Below are 16,024 nucleotides of genomic sequence, written 5' to 3'. Positions count from 1 at the left end.
TTTCGTTTAATGTTTTTACGTCCCTTACTTCTCTATATTACAACTCGTATACTCTATTATATATAAATTGTGCCAACAAACAACGGACAAACAAATCATAATGCAGTTTACTATCGTATTGTTTACAGAACTTCACATCGCAAAGTGATGATGTCAATATCAAAAGTATAAGTTGTTATCTTGTAGACGCAGAAATAAAAATATAATAATTGTATGTTTAAGACAAATGTATATTTATAAAGTTATATCTGTGCCAGGAATCTAATATTAATCACTCTACTAGAACTTTAATAAAAGGTAAACAATTTATGTGGTAACTTAACCTTTTATATACATTTATTTCTCATAAATATTTAATTTACAATATAAGTACACGAATGTTAATGTTAATGTGTATAAATTATTGATAATATTGCATAAAAAGTGTTTTAATGATATGATGTAGATGTAATATGCATATTGTATGACATTTGTTTCACACAATCAACATGCATTGTAAATGTTAATATTTGTATATTTATAATGTAAATATCTCTTAATACGTATATAAAATCAGTACCTTGCAATACAAATTTTTAATGTATTTTTATTGTACAGCAATAATAATTTATTAAGAAATAATATATTTTTTATTATTCATATCACATATTAAATATTATGTGTGATAATTGTATTATCTCTATTTAATGTGTAAATCTTTAAACTTAAAGATACATGAATTTAGTCTTATATTTATTGTAGTGCTCTGTGGTGTGACTGAAAAGTGAATAATTTGATAATAACATTTAGTGCTTATAATACAGATCAAAAGCTCAAGGATAAAAATATGGCGTTCGATGAAAAAAGTGCAATAGCTCCTGTGATTATAGAAGAACTGGATGAAAGTGCCTTAAATAACATGAATGTTGATATCACAGAATTTATTGAAGCACAAGCTTTAGAAATAGAAGATGTGCCACAAAATGTTATATCCAATGTTTATTCGAGACAAAGTACTTCTGCTATGGATATTACCACAGAAGAAGAAGATCATGATTTATTAATAACTGCAGATGAAGAGGATCAATTAACAAAGCAGTTTTTAAATGGAGAGTTGACATTCTCTGAATATTCTTCTAGAATGGATCAAGATGTAGATTTAGAAACTGCAGAATTTGATTTTTCTAGGTAGCAGCCTAATATGGATCTGTGTATTCTTATAAAATTCCTAGTAAACAAACTTTCTTGTTTTTAGAAATGATTTTGAGAATGAAGAAGTAGAAACAAATAAAATAATTCAGTCTAAAACGTCAAAGCCACAAAGTGGAGGACAAATACGTCATAAACGGAAAAAAAGGACACTTCCACCTGTTCTGCAAGGTCTTATGGGTGAAGCAAATTTAAGATATGCTAGAGGAGATACAGAATTAGCTGCTCAGATATGTATGGAAATAATCAGGCAAGTGTATTTTTTCAAATGACGATGTGTCATTCCTAGATAATAATAAATAAAGCAATATAAATTCTTCAATATTTCTATAGACAAGTACCAAGTGCTCCAGAACCATTTCATACATTAGCAATGATATATGAAACAGATCAGCCAGAAAAGTCATTACAGTTTGCTTTGATAGCAGCACATCTTAGTCCAAAAGATGCAGATCAGTGGGTGAGATTGGCTAATATGTCTCTTGAAGGTGGAGACATAAAACAAGCTATAACATGTTATAATAAAGCAATTCAGGCAAATCCAAAAGATGTAACTTTATATGAAACAAGAGCTCAACTTTTAGATCGTAATGGAGATAAAAGAGCTTATTTAAAAGGATTTTTGAAGTTAGTTCATCAATTAGAACCTGAAGATGGTAAAAACATAATTAAGTATGCTAAAATGTTAGCTAAACGATACATGGAAGAGAACAATAATGAACAAGCACTAGAAGCAATGGAAAATATTTTTTCAAAATGTCCTAGTTTCATTACTCTAGAAGAAGTTAATATCATGACTGAAATACTAATAGCATTAAAAAAGTTTAAAAGAAGTTTAAATATTTTAACCACATATACCAGCATTTGGGTAAAATATAAAACCATTGATGGCACTCAAGACTCTGATTTAATAATAAAAAGATTTGGAAATGAGAAAAAAGAAGAATTAGAAGATAGCAATATATGTGAAATAGAATCTTGTGGAGTGCCAGATAATGTTGTTGTTGACTTGAAGGCAAAATTTCTTGTAATACTTATTGAATTGAATCAGATGAAATTAGCTGAGAATTTTTTACCGAACTTTTATTTAAATGAAAATCCAGAAATTTCTGGCGATCTCTTTTTAGATATAGCTGAAGCTTTAATGGGGAAAAAAGAATTTAAACACGCTTTAATGCTATTAGAACCATTAGTCAATAGTAATAATTATAGTTTAGCTGCAGTATGGTTACGACATGCGGAATGTTGGGTTGGTTGCAAAGACTTAAAAAAAGCAATAAAATCATATGAAGTTGTTAGACAATTATCATCTCAACATTTAGGTGCAAGAACAGCATTAGCTAAGCTGTATAAATTAAAAGGTCAATATAACAAAGCAATAGAAGTTCTTAATCAAGATCCAGAGTCAGATACTTTAGATCCACAAGTAATATATCAAAGGACATTACTCCTTTTCAAAGTAAAAAAGTATGATGAATATTTTCAATCTGGTATGTTACTTTTCTCTAGACATTGCGCAAACATAAGAAACAAAGCTGAATTAAATGCATTAACTAGAGCATATGCAGTACGACAACGTTTGGAAACATTGCAACTTCATCGATTATCCCGTGGCGAAAAACTTGAAGAAGAAAATGCACCATCATTTCTAAATAATACGGAATTAAGTGAGAAGAAAGAATTTCTCTTACTTTTGCAAATGTGTAAACTGGCTTGTACATTAAAAAAGTATGGATTACTACAAAGAATCTCTTCTAGTGCTTTAACATCTAAAAGATTTGAGAAAAGGAATTCTCATATCATGTTTTTATGCTTACTTTCTTGTATTTATAACAATGATTCTTATCATGGATATAATATTGTACGACAATTAATACGCGTTTGTCAGGAACCAAATTCTTGGAATTTATTAAATATTATTGTGCAAAAAGCAGAAGATTGTAGACACAATAGATTTATCATGCGGCTCCTTGGAAGGGAAGATGTGTTTTCATACTTGCATATAATGCATGCAAACAACTGTCTTATTTCGGGAACATATAAATATGCTCTTAATGATTATATTTCTCTTTTCAAAGTAGTACCCAGTGCCTTATTGGCATTACTTATTGGTGTAACTTTATTACAAATGGCATGCCAGAAATTTTCTGCTAAAAAGAATCAACTTGTAAGTCAAGGTAATTACAGCTGAAAAATAAATTAGAGATTGTAATTTATTTAATATCTTGTTTTAGGAAATATATTCATAAAAAAAATTTATAAAAATTTATAATTTATAAAATTTATAAAAATATTTGTTATTTTCTATTCCAGCTATTGCTTTCTTGAAGAAATATTCTCAACTCCGTAATGAAGATGGTGAACAAGAAACATTCTATAATATGGGTCGTGCATTTCATCAAATTGGTTTATTACCAGCAGCTGTACAATTTTATAAATTAGTACTTGATAAGGACCCTGGAGATTTAGTTAAAAAGAATTCATATCTTTTAGATTTAAGAAAAGAAGCTGCCTTTAATCTACATCTTATTTATCTACAGTCTGAAAACTATTTATTAGCAAGAATGTATCTTGAAAATTATATTACGATTTAATTTAAGAAAGTTATTTATAGTATATGATTATTATTGTATATGATTTATAAACTTATGTTATGTTGTAAATAAAGATGTAAACATTTTTTATAGAAATTAAACGATTTTTATAAATAAACTATCTCATCTCTTAAATTACATTAATTCTACCTTTCAAATAATTAATGAGTTCTATTCTTTTTTGTACAGGAGTAAAATGAATGGAACATTAGCTAGTAAAATTGAATTTGTGGAATTGTGCGGTATATTCGAGAAAATCTCTAAAACAGATACTAGGAAATCACGAATATCTAGGAAAGCTGATATTTTGGAGCAGTTTTTTGAGAAATGTCGTAATATGGGTCGTGAATTAAAAACTGAGTATCCAGATATGGTAAAATTTTGAATTTTTAAATTAAAGTTGTTAATGATTATATGTATTAAAATCATAATATTTCAATAAAATTCTTTTACAGGATGTTTCACTCTTTCCTATATTAAGATTAATCTTACCAGATCTTGAACGAGAACGTGAAGCATATAATTTAAAAGAAAAGTCTCTTGCCGATCTTTATATTCGTATATTTTGTTTTGGGAAAAACAGTAAAGATGCAATTAAACTTAAACAGTACAAGTAAGATTATTAATATTTATTTTTTCTTAGTATTAATAGTGTGCTATAATCATAAATCTTAAAAGGAACTAAAATGTTTTAGAACTCCAACTGCAAAAAATATTACACGTTGCAATTTTGCGGATAAAGCTTATTGGGTTTTACAAAATCGTTTTCAACGTGAAGGTTCTCATATCACAATAGAACAAATCAATTTTATTCTCGATAATCTATCGTTTAGAAGAAATGAAACGTTCAAAGATTTATTAAGGAAATCAAATGCATTAGAGTTCAAATGGATAACACGAATTATTCTAAAAAGTTTGAATCTTGGTATTGGAACGAAAAAGATATTGCAAGGTTTATTTTTTGTATATTACTTTAAAAATATATAAAAAAAATATATTTAGAACAATATCATTTAACAGTGATATGTTTTTTTTAGTTTTTCATCCAGATGCAAATTCATTGTTTAATGTATCATCTAATTTGCGACAAATTTGTGACACATTATATGATCCTCAATTGAGATATCATCATGATATTCAAGTTTTTTCTCATTTTAAGCCTATGTTATTAGAAGAATGTCAAATTGAAAATGTAGAGAAACTTTTTAATGGAGGAAAACAATACTTTGTGCAATGCAAATACGATGGCGAGCGATCTCAAATACATATGAAAGATGGCAAATATAAGTATTTTACAAGACAAGGATATGATATTACAAATAAGCCTGGTTTTGGGGAAACTACTTCTGCAGGTATATATGTGTTGCAATTTGATTAGAATATGTTATATATAAATTAAACTAAATATATATTTTTGTAAAGATGACATGATCTCTATGATGGTACCAAAATTATACATTTCAGGTTTTATGAGCGGTGTATTTGGTCGATTATTAAATCCTCAAGTAAAATCAGTCATTTTAGATGGTGAATTAATGGGTTGGCATAAAGAAAGGAAATTGTTAGGCTCAAAGGGAATGAACTATGATGTTAAGAAACTCTCAAAGGATAGTCCTTATCAACAATGTTTTGTTGCATTCGATATTATTATGCATAATGATATTTTACTTAATAACGAACCTTATGAAAAAAGACTTGAAATTTTAAAAGATGTATTTAAAGAGGAAGAAGGTTGCCTTTTATTATGTAAATCTACTAAAGTTTCTAGAAGGTAATTGGTTATGATTGACAGCTTAAGAAAAAAGAAATTTTTACATGTAAATTTATACAATTTCTGCTTTTAAGCGAGGAATTATGTAAAATATTCAATAAAAGTATTAGGAATAAGGAAGAAGGAATTGTAGTAAAAAAATGTGATAGTAAATATAAACCAAATGTACGAAATGGTACTGATTGTTATAAAATAAAAGCTGAGGTAATATTCTGTATAATATTTGCTTACATTGTTATAATTTTTTGTTGTTACTATAAATAATAATCTTCTAGTATTCTGAAGGTTTGGTACACGATATAGATTTAATTATTCTCGGTGGTTATTACGGTAGAAAATTTATGGGTTTAGTAAATAGCTTTTTAATGGGCGTAGCTTCTTCTACAAAAACTCCTGGTGAAAATCCTACAAAATTTTTATCTGTAGTATCAGTCAACAGTGGTTTTTCTATGAATACATTGAAAGAACTCGGAAGAATGTTTAAAGATAAGTGGCAAACCGAACGACCTGAAAATGTCGTGCCTCCCAAGGTGAGTTGACGGAAGTAAATATTCGTTATATTTTAGTATCATTCTAATATGTTAGGTTGAGCCAAATTTATGGATTCGTCCTGAGAATTCCATCATTTTGACCATAAAAGCATCGGAAATGATATGTAGTAATAATTATCCAACCGGATACAGTTTACGATTTCCTAGAGTTACAAGTGTTAGAACTGATAAACCGTGGTATGACGTTTGCACAACTGATAACTTGAAATTATTAATTAAGGTACATAATTGAATGATTTATTACATGTTATATCATTACAATATAAATAACAAATATTTTTGTTATTTTTAAGGATACGCAACCAATTCAGAAATTAACAAAACGAGAAATACCTTATGAAGATATAGAAGAAGCACGTGAAAGTAAAGTACGTAAGACAAAGAAACAGCGTTCAATAAAATATGAAGAGAAATCAATGAAACCAAACATTTATAACAATCCACCGGTTCATCTTACCCGACTTTTTGACGATAAAGAAATTTGCGTGATAAATGGCGTCGATGAGTTACCTAAAGAACAGATTGAAGAAATTCTTGTGCAACACAGAGCAAATGTTGTACAAAACCCTTTAAAAGAAAATTACTGTATTATTGTTGGTAACGTTAAAACGGTAAATGTGCTATTTACTATCAGCTTTGGATCTTAATTTAACAATTAATACTGTTCGAATAGTCGACATATCGAATAAAATTCTTTAGGTAAGAGCAAGTTGCATCATACAAAGTAAAAAGTATGATGTGGTAACATTGGATTGGTTTAGACGGGTTACCAAAAAAGAAAATTGGTCGTCATTACAAGACTTTTTACCATGGGATTTGATATGTAGTCGTGAATCAACGAAACGACGATTAGCACAATATTATGATGATTATTATGATCACTATACTATAGATGCTGACGAAGAGAGTTTATTACGTTCGTTCAAAAAAGTCGAAGATACGGTATCACGTTCATTTACTTATTTTACTAAATCAAATTTCTATAGGTAATTTAAATTTCATATAAAATTATTTCAGGAGCAAAATGTTAAATTTGGTTATACAGAAATGAAAAAAATAGATCAAGAATTATTTGATAGTGAAATATCACCTTATTCTCTATTTCGTGGTATCGTTGGATATTTTTATGACTCATCAGATTTATCAAAATTTGAATTTCGTTTTATGGGTGGTACTATTAGAGAAACTATTGACGATTCTGTGACAAATGTTTTTATCAATAATAATTCCACCGGTATTGAACTCCAAAATTTAATTGACAATAAATCCCAGGCATCGTTAACAATTATTAAAAGCGAATGGATCGGAGAGTGCTTTAAACAAAATACAATTATTCCTTATTCTGTATACCTGGTCCAATAAGTATTGATAGATTAAGTGATTTTTAGATATGTATATCTATGCAAATAAAATCAATTCATTCAAAAATAAATTTATACATTGCATTATATAATTCTATTTTTTTCATCAAAATTAAAGCGACGAATAAGAATGAAAATATAATTTTAGAATAGAGTCTTTTTAACAAAGAATATCTAACGTACAAGCGTTACGCGTATATTTGTAACATGGACACCGAAAATATATAGATTCATTTTGGCTCATATTTTCGCTAAGTGCTAAAGAAACTGGGTACTAGGTAGAGTGACAGTTGGACAGTTCGCTCATTTAACATCCCGTTTCGAAATATTTCTTCTCGGTTGAAGTCGGCACCCTTGCTGTTCTCGTTTTATTTCATCGGAATGCGTGCAAAATACGAGGCGAAAGGGACGCAGCTGCGACGTTTCCTTTACAAAGCCTGCCATTCAGAGAGATTCTCGAGTAGATTAAGACGAGAGAACTTTGGAAAAAAGACTTTGTATGCACAGACATCGATACGACGTTAAGAGTCATTCTGAAATTCTTTTCAACCTAAACAATCACTCAACTCGTACCACTAATTTGGAAAAGAACTTCGATTCATATTTTACAAACTATGATGATAGTAGTAAACATATTTTATTTAACTTTCATAAAAGTTATGAAAAACGATACATCACAATAATGTTATAAAGATACATTTTTATCAAATAGAAGAGACGAACATACATTATCTACAAATAATAAGAAAAAGGAAGATCTCTTCATTCAAAAGTCTACGATTACACATAATAAAGCGAAAGAATCCTTTGACCTTTTTTTCACAACAACGAAATTGTAGTTGAGATATTTGGCAAAGATGTATATCGTGGCATTGCCTGATGTATGTATAGTGTTAACCATTGCAGATATCTCGTTAGCGTAAAGGAAGGTTTCGTCTACCAGGTCAGAACATAATATATGAATATGACTGACGTTCGTGTCCGTAGAAGATCTACTTATAGACTCTTCACCTACGGACACGACGCATATTAATCGAGTTTCAGATTTTCCAAACGTCCAACGGGACGCGTCACTCCTTTGCACCATGTCCAATTTATTCACGGAGTTTCAGTGCTAACTCGGTACCTGCCAATTACGTGTACTCGTTACTGTTGTTGCTTACGTTTCATCGTCACACGATAAATTTATGATTTAACCGAGTTCACGCTTGAATTATGTCTTTATCGATGGTTCTACTAAAAGAATAGAGCATGTCACAAATGTTACTTTACCAGCGTTGTTGCGTGGACTTTTTATTTAAATAATATCAAGGCATAAATTATGATTGTGATTTCTTCACGTGTACCTATGAAATATAATATACTTCTTACATCAATAATTCTTTTCTGTCTATGCTTTTCAAATAACTGTTCATTTTCTTCCTTTTACTTTTCTAGTCCTAATACATATTCTTAATATTCCATCTAACGTGACGTTCATCCGTGTACATTATTTTCTTCTTCTGCGCACGAAATCTTGGTTTTCTCCGCGACTTTTTAATTTGCCTTGCTTCCTTCTCCGATTCCTCTAAACAATAATCTCTACATGTCGATAACGGTGACAACGAACAAGAACAGGTAGTGGATGAAAGATACGAACTCGTCCTTTTCTTCGTTTCCGGGTATCTTCTTCTCCATCTATGAACGTCTGTGCACGAAGAGGAAGAAATCGGTTCTTGTTTATGATAAACAGCGTTTCGTGGTAATACTGTCCAAGAATGAAATCGTTTGGACGATGATAAGCTTGATGATGAAGACAACGGAGAAGTAGTATCTATTTTTGCGCTGTTCTTATTATGCTTATACTGATCACTCGAAGGCATCGTATAACGTGATGATTTATAGGTTGAACGTTGAGACGTAACTAAATTGTCATGAACAGGTCTCTTAATAGTACTGGTAGAAGTGGTCGAAGAACTATATAACGAATTCGTCGAATTCCTCGATTTATTGGATCTTCTGTTTTTGAAGATGACCAAAGTCGGTTTCTCTTTATATTGCATCGATTGTGGTTTGAATTTCGACGAACGAGTTTCATGAGACGGTGAAAATTTATAATCGGCCCTTGAATCAATTTTTTTCTTCGTCCTCAGACATTCATATGGAGAATTATTCCTTTGCGGTTGAAAATTCATAGATAACGTATTGTATCGTGGTTGAAACGAAGAATAGGGCTGCAAATCTGAGAAGGATTGTTTTTTACTGCCATTCCATCGGGAATCATCATAATTACGTGCTCTGAAAAGAGAAAATGCATTTTGGTAACGGAGATAAAATTTAATATTATATTACAGTGTATTGATCAATGTTAAAAAGTGACGTAACTAACTTTGCATCGCAATAACAGCTTTGACAAGGATATTTTGGCAGCTTTCTCTGATACACTGTATTTTTATACCAAGAAACAGGGTAAGTATCTTTCTGTTGCATGTCTGAACTAATTTCAATGTTACGACATGGAAGTTTCTTTTGCAATTTTGTAGCCGATTTATTTATAGCGCGTTTTGAATTATATTTTTGTTTTTGTTTCAAAGAGTACACCCGCGTGTTGTCCGAAAAGTTACTTTTGATTCCATCAATGTCCGATTCTTGATGTGAACTAATTTTCTCTGTATTTTTTATTTCTGCTTCAGGAGTCAATTTTAATTCAATGCCTTTTTCAATCTTCAAACAATTTTTTGATGATTTTTTCTTAACAGTAGACGCAAATTTTTTTCGTATATCGTAATACAAAATTGAATTCATATAGTCATCTGTATTAGTGGTTTCGCCGAAACTTGTGCCACTTGGCGAACATTTTTCACTCGAAGTTTTCTTCGAACATTCGTGCGATGTATCGATTTTACTAGTTCTACACGAGCTATTCTTCCTTTCCAAAGCACTAGAGGTATCTTCCTGCATGTACATTAAAAAATGTTTTGTATTACTATCACAAATGTGTTTGAAACTACTCGATTTTCTAATACTTTCGCTCTCTTCGTGTTTAGTTTCAGCTATTCGTAGAGATAATGGAGAGATATTGCAATCACTGCAAGGCTTATTAGGGTAAACATACGGAGATTTACATTCTGATTTTAATACCATATCCTTTTCAATCTCTTCCGCCGCATATTTATCATGCTTCTTCGATATTTCTTCTTTATGTTCGTGAGTTATTTTTATGGTTTTTTCCTTCCCGCCTGTATTTTCTTGATATATTTGAGCCTCGTTAATGTTATTTTCACCATATACCGATTTATCGGACATTTTCCAATAATCAGAAATAGCCTGTTGAGAAACGCGTAGGTGAACGCAATGTTGCCTGTTCTTTCTTTTTCTCACTAACTTCCGGGGGCATACGAGACCGCTGCAATGGCGATAAATACAGTGTCTACTTAATCGTTTTCTTCGTACACTCATGGTTGATTCTGTGAACTAATTCGCGTAAAAAATTCTTGTCGTTAATACGATCGCATACCACTCGAACAATACATTTTCGCTTACCTTAGTTTTCTGATTGAGCAACGTTACACAGCACATGCAATTTACCGATGATACGTCTGCAATCGAAGTAACCACGAGATCACTGAATTGTTGAATTGTGAAAATTATTCACGATGGTAAGACTTACAGCGATTTGCTGGGGAAGTCGAAATTACCATTGTCATTTTTAGGAAGACCTTTTCCTAATACAAATGCGGTCTTCGATACGATAGCTGGGTCGTTCTCCAGAAAACATTCCCGAATCTTCCTATACCCTAAAAGCCATATGTCATTTTTTAAAATAATACGAAAAAAATCGAACGTCTTATCACTGTTGCTGCAGAACGTCCTTACATGTCCAAACGTTTTTTACAGCCGCAAGCATAGGTTTTGATCCGAGCTCTGTATAGAAGACAATAACATTTTTATCGAATTTTTAATATCATTTTTCAATGAATATTATCGATGATTTCATGCTTACCCTTCTCTGCAGTCGCATCTATCTGAACGTCTAAAGGGCAGGAATTAGTACTAAGTATTAGAACTTATGATTATGCTATGCACATGATATTGCTGGTCATACGATGCGCGATATCCTTTCGGATATTATAATCAGTTTCATATATCAGTATGTAGACATATATATACGTAATAAGAACATTTATTTATTAATTGACAAAAAAGAAAAGACAACAGGAAAAATCATGGAAGAAATCTCGCACGTATGACCAACGTGACTCACTTTTCCCCTTTACGCCGTAAGAGTTCTCTTGCTCTCGGTTTGCATAGGCAACTGTATTCCCTGTAACATACGTATTTTTACGATGGCTGTGTTTGCTTTCTCGGTTCGCTTCCGTAGCTAAAAGTTACCTTTCTTTCAGGAAAACCACGTAAAAGAAGAGCATTCCCGTGAAACCCACGATAAACTTGCTTAAGTACCAAACAAAATTATCGGTACAGTGGGGCATCGCTATTGAGCTTGATCACTGGTTGTTCGCCAGCGTTATAACTATGTCAGAAAAATGTAGTATCGGCAATAAACTAAAAATATTCTATCGTTGTATGATACAGTTTTTCAAGAATTGTATTTCTGAATTGTTATTTGCATTTCAGAGTCACTCTTCTTAGAATATCTTTAAAGCGTGCGAATATGCATCTTCGCAACACATCTTACCTTACATGAATGAAACGATATTTAAAATCGAGAAGTTTTATACTTTTTTCGTGAACGATCGCATTACAAATATCGCAACGTCGCTGCTACGTAAATTTTACCATATATTTGGAACTATTCGGAAAGGTTAATTGCTTATTGTCGCGATATTTTGTTTGTTTAATCTATCCTTTGAATTTTGAATTACATAACATGTTTGTAACTTCGAGGCCCACACGTTTTGTTCCACTTCCGACGAGCGCGCATTTGAGAGGCACGCGCGAGGATTTCAACCGTGAGGGACTTTTGCAATTGTTAAATTGATGGATTTATTAATTTTTGTATACCAGGATTTCGGGTTACCGTGTTTCACGTAGAGCCCCCAGGACGCGAACAAATGCAAAGTATGTCGACTTGCAAATGTCGAAAAGTTGTCAAAAAGCCAAGAACATTGCCTACTTTTGATACTCGATTTTCAATTTTGCCATTCCCTCTTCTTTTTTAATACGATTCTAAAATAGTTTTAAAGTTACTTTTAATCCTAAAGTGAATTAGGAGAAAACGTTTTCGTTTCTTTTCTCTTTTTTTCCCCCATTTTACGCTCTCATTTTATCTCGTTATTAATAATTCTTGTTAAAATTCTTGGTTCGTTGAGCACGTTGTTCTCGCAAGGACAGTCTCGAGGAGGGCCAATCTTAGCTATGGATATTCCGAGGTGCAACATCTCTTCAGTCACGCATCTTCAACGAGGGTCCACCACGGGCAAGCGATGGGAAGATGTTGAATGACCTGTCAACATATTTGCCGTACTGACAACACCCTCGAGCAAAGCTGTCCATGTCCGATAGGAAAAACGGAGAAACGTCTAAAGTGACACCCCTTCGTTCCACGCTCATTAGGGCAAATTCCTCGGTACGTTTCACGCGTGCCTACCGGCGTCGATGTAAATTTAAACTTGTCTGATCGTTCGCTCCTTTCATCGTCTACGAAGAAAAAAAAATTCCTTTAACAGGCATTATCGTTCTTTTAAGAGAACGATCTTTCCTTCATCGATATTCGAATTTTATATCTTAGTACTTCACTTAAGTGACTAGTCGGATACGAATCTTTTGAGAGTTACAGTTTATACGTGGAAAATGGCTACTAAAGTTCACCCGTGGAGACGTCATCGAATGTCCAAGAAGACGAGATCGCTTTCGGTTACAACTAAAAATATAATATCGTTCGAGTATCGGGAAGCGAAGGATAGTGCAATCTTCCTGCCCCTTTTCGTCCTATTCCGTACTGCAAAAATAGAAGAGAGAGAATCACGTTCGGCTAACAACGGTACACACCGCCAGCTGCGGCCACATGGCATTCTTTCTGTGATCTTGCTTTAAGAGCTCGTTAATACGATCCTCTCGGATGTTGCCAACGCACAGTTAATATTAGTTTCGAGTATGTTTTCTTAACGTATGAGTGTTCTTTCGACTCCGGCAGCAGTTAAGTGCTGGAGAAACCTGAATGTTATGTTCTTCCCTTGTCTTGGATAAAAATCTATATACTCTGACGGATGGAGAGGAAGCGTCAGGTTTAGGTTTCAAAGGGAAACTAAACAGAACTTTATATGCCATTTCTTCTTTTCTACAAATTGATATACAAATTACAAAATACGATACTTGTTAATCGTTGTATTTTGATTCTTAAATTCTCAGAAATAGTATACTTGAAGTGTAAAGAAGAACGAATACAGGAATCATTTATTTTAATCTGGACGATGATAAATCGATGTGTCTCATTCAAATTGTTTTTGTCGGTAAGGGTAAATAAGCACGCGCATTTCTGTTGCCCGCAAGGAGTCATGCTCGATAAATCTTAGCCGTTTTGTATAAAACTGCTCTCTATGCCTATTTGCTTACGGAAGATCCGTAGGATTCCGTCACGGTGGCCGTAATCAAAGAAGTTGTACGGGTTTAACGAAGATCTTTGCCTTTTTCTCGAGGTGATACAAGTTGACAGTAATAAGAAGAACGAGATCCAAGCTGGCCTCGATTGGCTCCTGGTCCACAAAAGTGGCGGAGTTACATCGCGTTTCGAGCCAATCCCAACATGTTCCTTCTCTAAAAATACATTTTGAATTGGTAGGAGGAGATGCGGAGACACCTCCTTCGACAGAGGGAAAAAGATTCCACTATGTATATAACTCATTCAACAGTGTACACTGACTGTTTCATCGGGTAGAATCTTACAGGAAGCTGGAAACAAGGGAAATTGACGGGTGTTTCGCGAGATATATCGGCGAACGAGTTTAAATTCACGTGATTTCTTCCATGAAATATATACGAATTTTGTCACTAGATAATATTTAACTTCGTCACATTTATTAACAAACCGGTCGTGCTGAAGAATCGATAATCCATAAACGTAGTGGTTATAAGAAACTTTTGAATCTCTTTGTAAATATGAAATGTTGTACCAACATATACTGCACAGCGTATAATCCCAACAATAATTCTTATAATATTCCACGAGTAAATTTTATGCGATAGAAACAAGAAATAGTAATTATTCCTGGAAATCTTGAAGAAGATATACTCTCTGTACAGAGTATCACAACGATTTAAGATGAAGACCGAAAACGGTAATTCGACTCAAGTGAATTCCGGAATCGAGCAACGTTTAAGGAGTCCAAAGTGCGCTAGATGTAGGAACCACGGTGTAATTTCCGGACTGAAGGGTCACAAAAGGTCGTGTGCGTGGAAGGACTGTCGTTGTCCTTGCTGTTTGCTGGTAGTCGAGAGACAACGGGTGATGGCCGCTCAAGTTGCACTCAGAAGACAACAACAGGCTCAAGGAAATTTCTTCGGTGAAAACGTTTCAAGCGTTTGTCACACCCCGATTGATACGTCTGCTTCGCCGTATCTACTGAAAACAGATCAAACACCAGTCTGTCGAAGAGGGAAGAATATTCAACGTCACCAATTACATTTTACGCAAACCAGCATTAGCGTAACCCAAGGATTCTATGGATTGAAAACGATTCACGGTTTACCTGCAGCATGTTAGTATTTATAGTTAGTATTTGTATAGTAAATCAATAGAAAGAAAACGTATCTTTAATTTCAATTTTCTCGCGTTTGAATTGCTATTCTTTTCCTATTTTATGGTCTTCTTTGATTTTACATGAATTCTTTGATATTATTTGAACTACAAGAAGAGGAGGATTCATAGGTAGTCGTAAAAAGTATCGCACGTATGGCGACAGCTGTTTTTAACATATGTAAAACTCTGGAGAATCATAAATAATACTTTATTATCGTCGATTAACTATTTGCTATGATATTAGCATTTTTTGTTCGGTATTTTTGTACATTGATAGCATATTTTTATTACAGTTACCGCAGACGCTCCATTATTGAATGGTTTGTCACAAAATCAGGAATACAAACAAGAATCCGAAGGTTCGAAAAAAATACAACCCTTCCCAAGTATGTATTCCACGATCCCGTGGTTTGAACAGGTCGCGGAACCTCGTAAGATGAAGAAAAGTTTTAACAATTTTACTTCCTCTGTGAACGATCAAAAGAATATTTCTGCTGCTAAAAGTGGACCTTGTTTGGAGAAGAAATCGACGATCTCTTTTAGCGTAGAATCTATCATTGGAACAAAGTGATAAATGATAGTACTATATGAAATTGCATTTCATTATTGTAAATAGGAATTTTTATGAATTGATAAATCTTATTGGCATATACTTATGGGCAGTAATTATGACATAAGTGTAAAATATTCAAAAATTTAAATTATTTTCTTATGAAATGCAATCTATATGTGCTTGTAAATCTTTCTTTTTTAAGTATTATTTTAAGAATTATACATATCTTTCCAATTAACAAGTTTCTAATTTGTTACATATACATAGATAA

The 16,024-nt window shown here is 32.5% G+C and overlaps 3 protein-coding genes across 9 annotated transcripts; 2 read left to right on the top strand and 1 right to left on the bottom strand.

Moving 5' to 3' along the window:
- The first annotated feature begins 155 nt into the window (after positions 1 to 155).
- On the top strand, positions 156 to 7,582 carry DNAlig4 (DNA ligase 4). 3 transcript variants are annotated; one of them, XM_069126429.1, is made up of 12 exons: positions 158 to 297; positions 3,972 to 4,155; positions 4,238 to 4,395; positions 4,478 to 4,734; positions 4,820 to 5,134; positions 5,247 to 5,553; positions 5,628 to 5,757; positions 5,829 to 6,083; positions 6,139 to 6,324; positions 6,398 to 6,715; positions 6,804 to 7,046; positions 7,122 to 7,582. In XM_069126429.1, exons 2-12 carry the CDS (start codon positions 3,979 to 3,981, stop codon positions 7,464 to 7,466), a joined length of 2,691 nt encoding a protein of 896 aa, XP_068982530.1. In that variant the 5' UTR covers positions 158 to 297; positions 3,972 to 3,978; the 3' UTR covers positions 7,467 to 7,582. The 3 variants fall into 3 exon arrangements, 2 of the variants coding, with proteins under 2 accessions (XP_068982530.1, XP_068982529.1); XM_069126428.1 differs by lacking the exon at positions 158 to 297 and adding an exon at positions 3,723 to 3,858; XR_011174892.1 differs by lacking the exons at positions 4,238 to 4,395; positions 4,478 to 4,734; positions 4,820 to 5,134; ... (5 more) ...; positions 6,804 to 7,046; positions 7,122 to 7,582 and adding exons at positions 742 to 1,167; positions 1,235 to 1,438; positions 1,522 to 3,365; positions 3,502 to 3,858 and having other exon boundaries at positions 156 to 297; positions 3,972 to 4,111.
- Positions 7,583 to 7,696: 114 nt separating this feature from the next.
- Positions 7,697 to 16,009, top strand: LOC138186501 (uncharacterized). Of its 2 annotated transcripts, none has more exons than XM_069126448.1 (3): positions 7,697 to 8,587; positions 14,705 to 15,159; positions 15,494 to 16,009. In XM_069126448.1, exons 2-3 carry the CDS (start codon positions 14,724 to 14,726, stop codon positions 15,769 to 15,771), a joined length of 714 nt encoding a protein of 237 aa, XP_068982549.1. In that variant the 5' UTR covers positions 7,697 to 8,587; positions 14,705 to 14,723; the 3' UTR covers positions 15,772 to 16,009. The 2 variants fall into 2 exon arrangements, with proteins under 2 accessions (XP_068982549.1, XP_068982548.1); XM_069126447.1 differs by lacking the exon at positions 7,697 to 8,587 and adding an exon at positions 12,050 to 13,031 and having other exon boundaries at positions 15,494 to 16,008.
- Positions 8,473 to 9,968, bottom strand: LOC138186498 (uncharacterized). Of its 4 annotated transcripts, none has more exons than XR_011174897.1 (3): positions 9,834 to 9,968; positions 8,837 to 9,742; positions 8,473 to 8,591 (listed from the first exon to the last, which is right to left on the bottom strand). XR_011174897.1 is itself a non-coding variant. In XM_069126443.1 (2 exons), the coding sequence occupies exons 1-2, from the start codon at positions 9,932 to 9,934 to the stop codon at positions 8,905 to 8,907; spliced, it is 939 nt and encodes a 312-aa protein (XP_068982544.1). In that variant the 5' UTR covers positions 9,935 to 9,968; the 3' UTR covers positions 8,582 to 8,904. The 4 variants fall into 4 exon arrangements, 1 of the variants encoding a protein (XP_068982544.1); XR_011174895.1 differs by having other exon boundaries at positions 8,582 to 8,701; XR_011174896.1 differs by having other exon boundaries at positions 8,582 to 8,698.
- Positions 16,010 to 16,024: the final 15 nt, after the last annotated feature.

Source organism: Bombus flavifrons, chromosome 13 (assembly GCF_040668555.2).
Source record: "Bombus flavifrons isolate JBK064 chromosome 13, iyBomFlav1_principal, whole genome shotgun sequence".
NCBI classification, from domain to species: Eukaryota; Metazoa; Arthropoda; class Insecta; order Hymenoptera; family Apidae; genus Bombus; species Bombus flavifrons.
This window is presented reverse-complemented; position numbering and strand designations above follow the sequence as displayed.